Below are 15,650 nucleotides of genomic sequence, written 5' to 3' on the forward strand. Positions count from 1 at the left end.
CAGCGCCACTGGTCCATACGGGTGAAGATTTGTAATAGAAATAAAATGCTTGCAAAACCTAATAGAAAAAGTAACGCTAAATTGAGTTACGTTGATGGTACGCCTTTATTAACTACAGCGGCTGCAGGAGAAGCAGCAGTGGTAGCGTGCCACTCGAGCGATATAATCTTCTATAAAATAGATGGAAATGGGTAGATAGATATAAGTCAATTTCACACACCGACAAGGCGCATTTTAACCTGAGCGTTAAAAAATCATCTCTTCCGGTCCATGTTCTTATTCATTTCTTGGCCAGCTTTCCCTATTCCAGCGGGGTTGCCGTACCCCTTCCCCCCTCCAGCAACAACTGTGCTGGTAGCATCAGTCGAAAATAAACGGGCACCATTAACAGCGCCAGCAGCAGGAACCTTTTCATGATTATTTTCATTTCCTTCACTTTGTCTCGTTGCTAGTGACGACGCATGATCGAAGGAACGGCATCAACATAGGGAAAAGCGGATGTTGCTACCCCTGGCGGAAGCGGCGACGACGACGACAGCAGCAGCAGCAGCAGCAACAACAACAACAACAACAACAACAACAGTTGTTGTATAGAACTGTCAGCCGATGCATTTTAATTGTACGGACTGTGTTTATTGTTTCGTTGCGTCTGCGTTCGATTTCTGTTTTTAGAACGCTAACTTGATTTGATCGTTACTAAGGTTTATCACTTAATTAATTCATGTAATTGGCTTTAAAAAGAAGAAGAAAGATGTGCGACAGCTTTGCTGCTACTGAAGATCGATAGAACTAGCCAGTGCCAGCAGAGGTGATACATTCATTGGCTGAAGATCCGTATTATCTATCGAGTTTTGCATGTGTAACACAGCTCCGTATATCGTTGCCAGAAGCCGTTCGTTAGTGTTTTGTGCTTACTGTGCATTATTACTATATTTACCAGATTCAGCTACGTGCCAATTTCCAATAATAGTTTGGCAACGCGAGAGGTTGCCGAATATGTTGTTGCGAAAACAGAAAATCTGCCCATGTCCATCTACGATGAAGATATTTTACGTTGACCTATTCGATGATTTTGTTTGGTTTGATTGATGTTTGGCCGGTACCGCAAACGACACTTGGAACAGAGTGATTAACTCATAAAAATATATCTGCGTCTGCTGCCTAATAAACAGTATTGCTGCATTCATCTTGTTTTAGCAGCTCAGTACACGATTTCGTCTGGTTATCGGGGATTAACTATTGAACAAACGATATCGTTGTTAAGACCAATCTTCATATTTTCACTGACCATTTATATTTGGATTATTACGTAGACTTTCGATCCGGCACTATAGAACACTGCATTTGCAATTAACGATCAGCCGCAAATCAACATGGCTCTTTCCGAATCTGAGCTGGATCTTCCTCTGGACATGCACACACATATGCAGTCACAATTTCGGTTGTTTAATGCTATAAGATGATCTGTTGTTGCTGCATGTTCGGGGATGTTGGATTGCGGCATGCATACTTGGGTAGAATCAACAACCCAACGGAAAGCCGCATCTATGCTACAATTCATGACCGGGGCACCATCACATAATTGCATGGGGATAAGTCGAACGATAACGAGAAAGATAGATGGAGAAGTTACTTTATCATGTGCAAGTGCCACTGGAATAGACTGATTGTAACAGAAGGATCGTTTATGGAAAGTTACGCCTGATTCATACTGTCTTCATACTTCTGTCGTATATATACACGCGCGTGTGTGTATTACTGCGTCGCTTCTAAGAGATAGGTAGTAAGACGTATTTGCATCCAGATCTAAATTCTGTAAAGCACTGGATCTTCGTTATGGTTATTTTTAATAGGTAAAAGACAAAATATTTTGAACTTCGTATTGACCTTTACGCTGTCCTAAATCGGTTGGTAAAGCACATACTGATCCTAACCTCTTGCATAAACAGCGCAACAAATGCAACAGTTCTAGAAAACTGGCTTCACGCTGGACTAATATAAAATATATTCGCTTTATACTACTACATTATTGTTTTATATACGATATACTGTTTTTGTGCAGTGGCATGCAAGATTATACCGTACCCCTGCCTTCATTCCTACCAAGTTTTGATATGGCCAAGTCCAAATAAATCGCTCTAAATTTAACAAATAAATAAATCTAGAAGCCGGTAATCAGTCATCGAAAATAAATATGTAGCACTTTAGCACTTATATTCATCATTGCGTATCTTAAAGTATTGAATAGCTTCCTGCTCTATAACGGTTTCGGTTTGTCGTATATCAGCTAACTTGGCCATATTCGACCATGAACCGAAAGGACTGCTAAAATCAAATTGTGACAATCTTTACACCTTCGACGTTTTAACGTCGTATTTACACGTTCGACGAACCTACCTTAAACACGAAATGAGGTACGCATCATTATCGAAGCATCACAAGGCTATTGCGCCTTCAAACTAAGCTACTAACAAACAGCGGAAGACGGAAATACTCGTTTTTTAGCACGTTCTTTTTTTATTACGGTCGAACGATGTAAGTCATAAAGCTTCTACAGGCTTAGTTAGAGTACGAGCTTGATGGGAAAGTGTTGCTCCACAGAAGAATTCGATCGATTTGTTCATTTGCTTTCCGGCAGCTTGCGCAGAAATCAAAAACAATCTCCAACAAAATGAGACTATTAACGAAGAGCAAAGATCCGTTACATATCAGCGTTATCCAATTTTACCGTAAAAAGATGAGTGCAGCTAGTTCCAGCCGAACCATTCTAACCCCATTCTGATTGCTGTGCCTTTCGTTGTCTTTTTTTTTAGCCGTTTGTTTACAATGAGGACGGAGCTGCTCCCGAGCAGCCGGCCGTCCCCGTCCACCAACATCTCCGTCACCAACAACAGCAGCATCCTCCGAACTCGTCTTCGCCCCCTACGGAGTTGCTGCGACAGCAGCAGCAGCAGCAGCAGACGACGACGCCAGCATCAACTTCAAACATCAGTGGCAATAGTAGCGGCCTGCAACAGCACTTTCAGCCTTTATCGCCCCATCTGCATCAGCTACAGGCGCAAATTTTCCAGAGCTCATCGAACCCGCAGATATTGGGCAGCGGCAGTAGTAACAACAATAGCACAAACGGATTCAACGGACCTCACGCAGGTTCCCTCGGGCTCGGCCCTTCAAAACGTATCCAACAACTACTTACCGACCCTTTACTGCTGCCACGCAAGGAGCCCAATCGAGAACACCTGCAACAACAGCAGCAGCCTCTGCGAACGGTTACAGCAGCTGGTGCGGCAACAGCAGCGGCAGTACCACCACCTGGGGTTATTAACAGACCGAAATCTTCACCTGCGCTCGAAAGATCGCCTCGAAAAGAGCGTCGAGAAAAAGGTGAGACAGGAGTTGCCGATGGAACTGGCGTCCACGCGCAGCGAACTTCATCGAAAAAATCGGTGGTCCCCAACGCCAGTACTCATAGAACGAGCGAACCGCAAAGTGCAGCAGGCGCAGCTGGGTTTTCGGCATCGTCTTCGTATAGGAACGGTGATGCTGGAGGCCGAAACTTCCCGCCAACGTTACCTCAGCATCAACAACAGCAACGGACACGAACTAATTCAATCAACCATGTGTTGCCTTTCCTTGTAAAGCAGCATGCAAAAACCCTACTCTCCGTCCAGGTTAGTAGGATCGGAACAGCAGACCGTCTGAACGGGATATTAAATGTTGACATTTTTGGCGTTGTTGTTCAGGTAGGCAATTCAAATAGATCCCCAACGCCCTCCGCCTTCAGCAAGCGTATTTATATGTTAAAATGCACATAGTAATTCGCTTCTAATGCTTTCCTTTTGCTATAGGCTATTCGGACAAACAACATACAATCGAATGATCTTGTTTTGCGTTCATGCTATTAAACATGAGCTGAGAAAACTGGCAGTCTGCTATAGACTGTATTTCTCTTCTTTTCTTGGGAGAACGGCAAGAGTAGGTTTATTTTCACTGCGTAAAAAGCTAACCACATAAGCGATTCAAATAACTACTAGAAGCGTACACGCAACGCACAACTTACATATCTGGTGGCGCTGCTAGAGCTCCATCTGCATCTCTCCATAGAATTTCAGCAATGTCAAGCAGGTACACTATATCTGTGTCTATCAGTGCAGACGATTTTCTCGTAGATGTCGTTTGTTTACGTCGAAGCGGTATTGTCGCCGTAAGCCGATCGCTACGTAATTTCGTTCAATTCGATATCATTCATGAAGGATCGAGAAGCTATATTATAAACGCGTCCATTTTTACTAATATCATAGTAATGTATACGCTAAGGTATCAGCGTAAGGCTAATGATCTAGTGGTTTGACAAGAACTCAATAACACCCGAGCACGAATGAATCCATCGCTTAAAAGAAGCTCGATTATATTGTAAACAGATGAAGATAGATATAAAAACGAAGATCGAATTCAGATTTGAATTTATTTAGTTGTTAGTTACCTGTTACGTAGTTCACTGCTTGCCGTTCGCATAAAATGTTCAGGAGTATGATATTAAACTTGTTGTTGCCCAATAGTAACATATTTACAAAATTGACTAAATTGGATTTCGTTAGATAGCTTTCGTAATTATAGAACTTGTTTGATATAATAAAAGTTTTGCAATGCCCCTTCATTAAGTTAACGAAATGATAGATTAAAAACGCCACATATCGCATGATGGAATCATGGCGCAATATTTACAAGTACTAAGTATGTGTTCACGAAGAACGAGGTTATCTGATGTCCGATGCGAAATAAAGCTTAGCATTCAATCTAAACTTGATTGGTATTGGTATACTTTTGCACGGAACAGTACATTGAATGTAATACCGTTAATCGTATGGCAATTGGAAATCTGGCGATTCTATCGATTTAATCTAAAGACTCTTACGTGATTTATATGGAGTTAAAAGGGAAATCCGATGCACCGACATATTTATCTTCATGCGCTTGTTAATTTTTTTTACTATAGTAGATTTGCCACGCTTGAGAAAGTTGATGTAATGTGTTTTTTTTTTTTAAATGGATCACTAGTTTCTCTCTGGCGGGTGTGCCTGCCCCTTAATGTAAGCAAGGACAATGCTGAGATGACCTGCCCCGTTCAGCATTATGCACTTCGACTGGGAGAGATTTCGTAGTTTCGACTATTCACAGTCATCCAGTTCTGGATTCGTGAGTAAATTGGCATCGCATAGTTCGATACATATACTGGATTAAGTTCAATTTGTTTAATTCTTCATTTTTTAACCTTCAGTTCCGTAACGTCAACAAACCGCTCTATACTGGCACTTCTCGCTTACTTCAGTTTGGATCTGATCCCATCTTCCTCTTTGCTACCAACTTCTACTTTTGATGATTCTAAAAAAGCTGCTGTCTATTCACCTGCCGATGTAGTACGAGGTTGTGACCGTTTCAAGTAGCAGCTTCGAAACAAGGCCATTCCGTTATAAAGTAACAGCAACAAACATGTCACCGCACCCAAGCTGCTGCTAGTACCATCGAATTATTATAGGATTACTAATTAACTATGGAACAAACAACGCCATGTCTCATTTTATTTGTCATCTATCCTTTCATCAATCGCCCACAGCGGCTTTTGTTAATACGTCTTTTCTAGACCGATATGGGGGGGGGGGGGTACGTGCGCTAACCACACTCGTTAGCACGACGTGCATCGCGCTCCCTTATGAGCTCGCTTAACTTGGTTAAACTGTCCGATCAGACGACGCTGCTATCGACACTGGGACGGTGATGTTGCCGACGACGGTCTACATAATAAATGGCAGCGTGTAGCGTCGCTTCCATTGCAAGAGTTGATAGCGTTCATTATAACCAGCCGCTGTATTGATGACGAGTCCACGACGCGTCGGTGCCGACATAGCGGCGACATAGGTAGGAGATAACAAGCGAAGCAACTTCTCAATGATAACAGAGGTCGTAGCCGTAACGGAACGAAAAGGGTTGAAATTTTAAAACGACAATTCCGTTGAGGCTTTTGCCAAGCCAAAGAGAAATAGCTCTGAATTCATGGGTAAAGGCCGATTATAACGGCAGCGGCCTCGTTGCGTCGGCGCTAAGAACAAAAGACTGGAAAATATTAGATGAAGATGGAGAAACAAGTTCTATTGTCTCCGTAAAACTATCAGTGGTTCTAATACAAGGAGAAGACTGTTAAAAGCTGAGGCATTTATGTTTATCTTAAGGACTGTTGCTGAATAAATTCTTGTTTTGGTTAGTGTAAGTCTTAATGATATCTGCTTGATAGGATCCTGTTCGATAGAAACGCTGTAATAACATATAATTACATAAAATGAGATTTTTTCAAGGGAATAGACAGTATTTACGTAACAATATTTCCCACTGCCACCAGAGATATTAATCTAAGAAACCCCAAGGTTGCTATACCGGTGTATGTGTATTAATTATATCTTTTAATTGTGCTCAGATGTTTTCCGTTAGCACCGTTTGATTCGTGACGGCTTGCAAAAACATTTCCGCTACTATCCCAAAAAGTGGATACAGCCGCTAGTTACAGCGGTTAATATCCGAGTTTTTGTTTTCGTTTTTGCTTTTCCCTTTCCCTATTCAATCATCCAAAACAGCTTCCTGCCGTTAGCTTATACCTATTAGCCTTTACCGATGTCGAATGTCTTCGATGAGACAAGTTGCTACAGAATATTTGTCGATTGAACAAAACTACGAGCTTCAGCACAGTCACGTTCCATCGATAAGTAAAACCCGGCCACGCCAAGACAAAATTCAAATGCAACCAAACTTGTTGACCTCAATAATCATGTGTGTCATCAAGTGTTTCTTCCATTGCTATTGCTGCTGCGGAATAATTGCTAAAGGAATTAATGCGGTGGACTGAAGACGGGTTTGGCCTGAGAAGACCACACAGTCCCAGATCGTAGTTCTGTAAACGACACACCGACTGGTAACCATAAAAGATCATCGGAGAAAACGCCCCCACACCTCAACGTACGCTTACTCGGTACACGCGTGTACAGAGCAGCTCTGTAGTTATCTTCCACGTTGCTCCCCGAACTCGCTTTTCTCCGTGTTAATAAAATTTTACTCTACTTGTGTTTGCTGCCAGTATGAAGCCGAAAGCATCTTCAGACTGATGATCTCTTCTTTAGTTTCTTTGTCATGTTTGCTTCTTCGATTATTTCTTTAGGCTTTTGATTTTATCATTGTCTCTTTTTTCGTTCGTCTGCTTTCTGCGTATCAATCTTCAGGCAGTCGCTCGTTTCAGCTTTGATTCTTAATCTTTTCGAGAGGGCTGTCCACGTTTTTAGATCTTGTTGAAACCCTTTAAGCGTTGCTATGTTATTTTTACTCTCGACTAGTTGTCTTCCCCCTTAGTAAACTTTCATTATCTCTTCCCACCCCTAGAATGCTAAATATAAATGATCAGATTTCTCTTCACAATTTTCGACGTTTATTCGTTCACGAACATATTCGCATATGCCGATCAACAAAACGGTGTTTTTGACGATGTCTCCGAAATTTGGGCTTGAAACTTGGTCGTTGGCTCATGGCATAAAGATAAGTTTCGTTTTTAAGCTCTTTATATAATATTTTATACATTTACTGTTTGATGCTATGGGCATTAAGTACAAAAACTTGATTAACTTCTACCTTGGTGCTTGTGTTATCACCTAATCCATCCAGCTCAACTTATACTAACTTCCAAAAATAGATTGATAGGTGAAATACCATTTCGAGATACTCTCTTAGCAACAAAGCGAACGAAGCGTGTCAGTTATAGCGGTTGACGATGGCGGTTAGCGGGAGAGAGACTTCTTAAACAAATAGGGCAAGGCACATGTTGCATGTTTTGTCGACAGACAGCAGTTTGTTCAAGGTAAAGAGGTCACCCACAAAGACTTTTGCGATCTCTACCAAACATTGCTCTCAGAGCATGGTTCTTTTGGATTTGGGCCCTACGACATAACTTTAAGTATGTACAGGAAGTGCATAGCACGGTACCAGCAGCAACAGCGTCTCATGAACATAGGGAAGTCGTTCACGTGAAGCACCAGTCGCCTTGAGCCTCTTCGGAGCCTCAATTGTAGCACAGCATTTCGATGCGTGACCCGTCGAGGAAGCTTGCCATTTCACCGCCGCCATTTGAAGATGTATTCCCGGGCACACAATAGTGCGGAACATACAATTTTGAGTCTCAGCAAGTGCAAGAATATCTGCAACTAAATTTTATTATTGCTCTTGTATTATAGATAAGATAAACCCAATGAAACTCGGCCACGGAAGCTACCACGCTGCTATCGAAACTATCGAATGAAGGCAGAACGCTCTTAAAGTGCATGACCAGCTTCAAATAGCTGAGCGTAATGTTACCTATGAACAGTCGAGCCTTTGCAGAGCTCATCAGAGGCAACACACGATGAGCAAAAACAGAGACAAAATTACGTTAGGCGGTGCCTTTGTTTGAAATGCAAATGGCCCCGGTAGCTTCCCACGGGATTTATATAGTGTGGAAAAATCTTTTGCTGACTCGATTCGAAAAACTCGACCGAATTGACCCTTTGTTTTCAAAATGTGCATCGCTCATCGTTGACAAAGTGCGTATATCTTCTAGGAGACACATCGCTTTTTGCAGGAAATTCAGGATGGAGGGTTAGACTTCCGTCACCCCTGCACTAGTTAAAGTTTATCAGTGCATGGGAGAGGAAGATGACAGCGATCGATCCTTATTTCCATTACCTTGCTTGGAAAAAAGGCCAATAGAACTATTCGACACATGATCAGTGTTGCCTAGCTCATAAGTTTTATTATACTCTATGTAATACGCAGTCGTATAGTACACTTTATTTTTGTACATATATAATAGATGTGTTTTAGTTGGCTTGAGGCTCATCCGTGCACGCCCATCCCATGTGACCCCAACGTGCTTACAAACATTTTGGGTGACATTGTTGATCGAGCACTCAAAACGATAATTTGTCGCATATACACAATCATAATTACGCAATCGTGTATAGGAACTATGTATTCATTTGTAGACGAAGTGTGCGAAAACTATTCTAATCGATATTCTTGTGGCCTGTTTGTAATACCCTCCTATCTTTTTCCTTGTACTAACCCTTATAATGAGAACACTGAAAAGAAAATATTTTTCTTGGCTTGGTACCAATGCAGGGGTATATGTAAAATTCATAACCTTCGAGTTAGTTTGATTTGTACACTATTTACTTTAGGCATTACGCTATCAGCATCTCAGACCCTCGTCTATCCTGCATAGGATGCGCAACAAGACATAAGATTGGAAACAGCTTTTTTTTATGTAAATAGGACAGGAAAGGAGTAACGAGTGGGTCTGGTTTTTGATTAAGCATAGCAAAGATATTACGAGAAATACAATTATTTGCACGAACAATGCTTTAAAATTCATCGTAATTGTTACCTAAATTAGTGAATTATGCTAGCAGCGCCTAAACTTTAGCTGTAACAGTAATGTCAAAGAATAGTGCAAGACATCGCGGACTATGCGACCGATCCGTTACCCCCTGTCTCTCGTCTCCTAGCGTGGTTCCTAGCCTATTTAACCATCTACCTATCTAAGTAATCTGTCGAACCATTACCATGTATAGTCGAACCATTACCACTCTGCTTCCGATCGATGTGCGCCTATCTAGCGTAAGATCTCCCGACGAAAGTGGTTCTATTTTACGTATGTTTATCCGTTTGGCCGTCGACATGGCGTTTATCCCTGTCTGTTTCCCTTTGTTTCTATGACCTGCATTCACCAGCAATTCATTTTCCCTGTTTTTTCCGATCCGCTGCTACGTATCGCACCCAACACTGGATTGACGTTTCGACACGAGGGTCGTGCGCGTGTATGCACACATTTATGCGTTCAGCTAGTTTATCTTCATTCCTTTAACTGCAGTTGATTCTAAGAATGTGTCCTGCGTAAAATCTCATCAGAGACGTCGTCGTGTAATCATTATGTGATCGCGTGTTAGCGTGCGCGTCGATTACTACCCCACCTGACGTTGCAGCGGGGTGTGGGCGTACATGTACATACAGATGTTCACACTGAGCTTATTTGGTAGTGTTTTTATTCGGCCTCTCGTTGGCTTCGTCTATCCACTGACACAACGGCTTATGGTAAATAGAAAATGCAAGAAACGAGATCGTTATATGGTGAACGGCTTGTGTTATCGAATGCTAGACCGATTTCTAGCAAATGTCCGGTTTCACATTTCCCTGTACACGATTCCCTGTACACTTTCGGTCTTTTATTGCTATTTTGTCTTTCGTTTTGTCAATCAAATTATATGGCAAAAAGGATCCTATCAATATTTGCGTTTTGTAGCTCGTTCACTCGTCCGTTAGCTTCCAGCCATTAGAGGTTTGATCGAACTTCGACGATCCAGTCTTTCTAGTCGATCTAGAAGAAGATGATAAAATCCATTTGTTGTTGTGATAATCATAACAACACAGCACCGACAATATCAACAGGTTATAAGCGGTGCAATGGCATCAGATATGCTGGGGTGATGGTAGTATTTTATAATATATAAACAGATTACATGCGATCCACCGTAACGTGTACGTGTTCCGGTTGTTGTACATGAGAAGCTTTTTTTTTTTTTTTCATCTCTTGTAAACAGACATACGCAAGCGAAATATTGGGTGGCATACATCGGTATAAGCGGTATTACTAAACTGATACCGCTAATCAATCGCCAAACATTAAAACAATAAAAACTGAAATGATCAGCGTTACGCGCCAAAATTGAATAAGGAACATTTATACGCATCGTATAAACGTTCGTTTTTCGATTTTTGCACTTAAATATGATTAGGAGCGCAACTGGTAGTTGTGTAAGTTGATGGATATGCGCAGCTTATTGAGTTCGGAAGAAGAGGGAAAGCCAGATGTAAATATAGTGTTAATTCCCAGTAACTAAAATCATATTTGAACTTGTTTCGACGATTCCGAGTATACTAGCTTACAGTATGAAACGTAGAAATATCGAACATCCTTTCCATAATGTTGTCCTGTTTCAGGAACTTCAAGAAAGGGTGGCGAGCCTCGAAGAGCTGAGCGTCAGTCTTCAGTGCGCAATGGAATCAAGTTCCGCATCAGTAGGAGGCTGTTCAACGATAAACCCTGCTCATCAACAATCCAGCCCCTGGCAGACGTCAAGCAAAGCGCCGGTAACCAGCGGTAACGGTGCCGCTATTAACTATAGTCAAGTTGTACAGGTTAGAATCCTACATGTTTCTATTATACATGACAACTTGGACCAAGATACTTAATGTTGAACTCTTGGTACAAATATGCATTTGCTGGACATCTAACGTTTGAGGCAGATTTGATTTTGTTATACCTACGGACCTGTCGTGCCTTAGAACGAAAACTAGTTTTTGGTGTGTGTGATCTTTAATATCGTATTGTTTCGGTCAGGGCTGAAGACTGAAATATTTATTATGAATTTATATCTTCTACACAAAGTCTTCTGTTCGAATGTATAAGTGCTTTGGGTACTTTTCAGAAATAACTTGCTAATATTTCAAAAATGAGCTTTCCTCTATAATTATTGTTTTCTATTTCTTAGTGCAGCATGTTTTGCTGTTGTCAAGCGCATTGACTTGTAGCTATCGTTCGTTCAGATCCCTAGTACTCTTCCGAATGATTCATGAATATAGTTTAACCGAGTCAATGTTCTAGCATCCTAATCCAGTTGGGGTTATAGATACGTAGGCTTGTGTTTGGCCATGTTTTTAGGTCTGTGTACGTATAAGTATCCGAATCGTGCTATCTATCATAAAGATCATTTCTATCGGTGCTACTTCTACGTAGATACTGAGAGGCTTTAATTCACGCAATAGAGAAAAACTCCTGGTTCAAGGCTAGGCGCAGATTTACTCCCTGTCAGATAGAATGTCTTCTATGCAAGAATGTTTGGGCTTAGAAGTGTAACGGTTGGATATTTTCCAGCATCAGAGCGTTAACGTTTTACTTATTGTTGTCCTGTTTAAACCAGTGTCTGCTTAGTGAGTCGGTGCTCAACCGGCATTTATTATCTATCTGCAATAATCGCTAACAGTATTCCGCTGATCTCTACCGGGCCATGAAATTTTAGGGTACGTTTGCGGTAGTTTAACTTCGAGTGTGTATGATCACAAACTTAGGCATGATATTACTTCTAAATCCAAGGACGCCGTTCATGTTTATTGTCTGAAGTCTGCAGGTAACCGTCTGGTAATCATTACGAACATTCACAAAACTACGTGTTTCAAGGGATTCCTGGAACAAATTGACTTTCTATCGTTCTATTTGAACGGTATTTTCCATTGCTGTTATGTGTCTTTTGTTCTCATTTTAAAATAACGTAGCTTTTATTCAACCTCTGGCAAATCTCTGAGCCTCAAACTTGATCCGCGTCGGATTGGGGGTAGATTGACTGATGGCCCACTGCATGGTTTTGGGCAAGCATACGAGCGCATAGAGACGTCCATCTTCATGATAACGTTATGCACATACTCCTCTTCGCTGATCAACAATGTACTATAATTAAGCATAAAATATATACAGTTCTAGATCTTCTATTTAACCGCTATAACTACTACATCGTACGATGTCATATTACCTATTGTTATTATTGTTTTGCCACTATGGTCACTAACCGTTAGCAAACCGAAGGAACGAAATACATCGGGCTGACATTAGTTGCACTTTCCTGGGCGGTGCCTTTTGCCTGAGCGGCAAACAAAACAGGGCTAAAATAATAGTCCCATCGCTGGCCAGATAATGGGAGAATGCTCTCGCAAACGTTTATAGAAAAGGAATGAGATCGGCAGAGGTGAACCGGTCGGCGCAGTAGCAGTAGCGTATAACTATGGATGCTCCTTTCTCTGGTCAGATCCTATTTGTGCAAGTTGTACGATTTGCAGGATACGAAGTGACGATTTGAAGACCATTATGATGAGGAAAGTGACTCTCATTGTGATAGATTTTACCACCCATCCGTCTGAAATACCATTACGGCAAAGAGAAAAATAGAGGAAAAGAAGCTACAGCTGGCCAAGGATTTTAACGGTAGCTCTGAAGGTTTAGGGCCTTGATTGCCTTCAGGAACAGTGAAATGTCTATTAATCCAACGGTAGAGTCGGTGGCGGTGGCAGAAATTGTGTTTGTTTTGAACAGAAGGATCATACTTGCCACTTCTCAACAAAGGCCTTCCGGTTCTCATTAACCTTTGCCAACAACAACAGCAAATGAATACAGAAAGGACATTGCGTTGCGGTTTCATATAGACAAGTGAACAAATGAAAAGAATACTCTTACTTTGTAAAGCTGAAAGTTTTCTTTCACGCGGATGTTGGGCTCTTTTACCCCCCGGTGGCATGTAATTTTGTTGTTGGTTGATTTAGGCAGTGCATAAACGCATTTCTCTCACCTCCATATTTGAAAAACGACCCTGTCATTATGTGAAGAGGGCTTTAGAGACACCCTTTAAACCTTTTTATGTCGCCACATATCAAACACTAATGACGTCCTACACGAAATCTTATTAGAAGAAGACCGTATTAGTCAAGAGCACCCTTAGCAACCAATTATCGTTGTTTGTTCCCAGTGAACGTAGCGATTGCGTAAGAACGTCATCTCGGAGAAACGAACAATGGAGGAAATCTTAATATAGCTAGACAAATAATTTACTATCTGTTCAGAGAGTTTTTTTCATAAGTTTGTATCCGACCGGTGTAGTTCCTATCTGTTTGCATATGCTGCCGTATGCTCTGCTGTCGTTTTGCGTCTGATACCACCGTCGCAGCAGCTGTTCTTCGTCTCAAGTAGATACGATAATAAGTAAGCAGTCGTACGTTTACCCGCTGCACGGATATGGATCAGTGGTTCTTGGCAGCGATTTCGATTAGGGCTTTCATCCTGCAACTTCGTGTGCCATATATTAATAGTGTATTTTCTTTTAGTCTAGAGTACTGCCTACGATCTATATGACCGTTAAACTATTTCATGGACAAGTATATTGGACAGATTGTTAAAACTATTTCCAAAGACGGAATTACTTCACTAGATAGAATACAACGACGAGAATATCGCATTCGTGCTAAGTGGCATCCCCATATTTTCCATATAACGATATCCGTGTCATACTTTTATTATCTGAATAGTAAAAACTTCATAATCACGAACCTTGTTCCACTGCTAGTATTAACGTTTTATTTCCTGTTTTGTTCTTCTTGACATCGTGTTTGCTTCGCAGAATTCGAAATCGTCGCGTTCGGCCGATTGCGGTGGCAGCAGTGCAGGAGGCGGAGCGGAAAGCGACAAACAAGACAGCGGACTTGGGGTTGACTCATCATCGAGCCATTCGAGAAACAGCCAAACTCCTTCTGCGTCAGGCTCCTCACAGAGCGGCATCAACAGCCATCACAACCCTCATACCTCATCGTCTACGCTTAACATTCACAATACTACAGCGACAACGACAACAACAGCAGCCCACAATACCACTTCACATCTGAGCCCATCCCATAACCTTCATCACCCCCATCATCATCATACGCGGCCGCAGCATTTGACGGTCGCCGCTCATGGTACAGGACAGACCAGAGTTAACAATCCGCATCAAAATCAGGCGGACGAATTGCTCGATCTGCTCGATCAGGTAGGAGCAGTGCAACGATAGCATTCTTGCTAGACGTGACCACAATTATGGTCCCGTTAATAAACGCTTGATATTTCTGTGTAACTATACGAAAGCATTGTAGACACTGTCTCAGTATGGTATGATATGAAAATAGAAAAGAGTAGAATTTCTTATATTTCATGCCCATATCCATCAAACGTTTAGAATTCTAACAAGTGTACCGAGGCAGAGATATCGCTCACTGTGGAGTACATTTGCACACCTATGTTGCTTTCAAATAGAATGCAATTTCGTTCCGGTCTACCTCACTCATACGCACTGATTTGTTCACGCTGGTAATAACCGAGTCCACTCCCAGGCTACGATCCTGATTATGTTTACGTTTGTACGCACGCGTTCTATCATAACTGACCACTCATGTGAATATATAAAATTGTCATTTCCCGTTGATACTTCTGCCCGGCCCATTTCATGTTTTACTATCTTGGACGTTCGGTAAACGACCTACCTGTCTGAAAAAAGATCTGCGAGCGCGGCAACCACCTTCGGGATTTCGCATCCAGTCAGCAACAGCTGCAGCAACTCAATTCAGATTTGGCGGGCATGGGAGACGCACAGCTGCTCAAAGAGAACCGCGAACTCAAGAGGCTACTACACAAGACCGAAGATGAGAAAAAAGCTCTTAAAGACCAGATACGAGCCTACGAAAGCCAGCTCCATCGCTTACAGGTACGAAGGTTCCAAGAGAACATTGTTCCACATTTACTTATTAGCGAGGAACAAATATTTACATGAGTAAACTAACTTTGCTCTGCTATGCATAATTTTAAGTTGTAGAATATCCTTGATGCCACGCCTTCACGTGAAGAATTATTGACACCCAATCTGGTATCCACCAACGCTTCTTTGTGCTCTATAATTAGAAGACGCTTGTAAAAGGTGTAATAAGATTTGCTTTTAGTAGATTCTCGGTAT

At 41.7% G+C, this 15,650-nt stretch overlaps 1 protein-coding gene across 5 annotated transcripts in view; it reads left to right on the top strand.

Annotated features, from left to right (window-relative positions):
* LOC111255518 (uncharacterized) overlaps window positions 1–15,650 on the top strand; it is a 185,383-nt gene that overhangs the window by 160,592 nt on the left and 9,141 nt on the right. For 4 of the 5 annotated variants that reach the window (XM_086974890.1, XM_086974893.1, XM_086974880.1 and 1 more), the window contains exons 2-5: window positions 2,814–3,743; window positions 11,068–11,265; window positions 14,289–14,693; window positions 15,198–15,404. In XM_086974890.1, the coding sequence (XP_086831016.1) occupies window positions 2,814–3,743; window positions 11,068–11,265; window positions 14,289–14,693; window positions 15,198–15,404 (1,740 nt within the window). The remainder of the gene's footprint in view (window positions 1–2,813; window positions 3,744–11,067; window positions 11,266–14,288; window positions 14,694–15,197; window positions 15,405–15,650) is intronic. The other variant, XM_086974895.1, reaches the window with a different exon arrangement.

The sequence above is a fragment of the Varroa destructor genome, unplaced genomic scaffold (assembly GCF_002443255.2).
Source record: "Varroa destructor unplaced genomic scaffold, Vdes_3.0 BEIS01000001.1, whole genome shotgun sequence".
NCBI classification, from domain to species: domain Eukaryota; kingdom Metazoa; phylum Arthropoda; class Arachnida; order Mesostigmata; family Varroidae; genus Varroa; species Varroa destructor.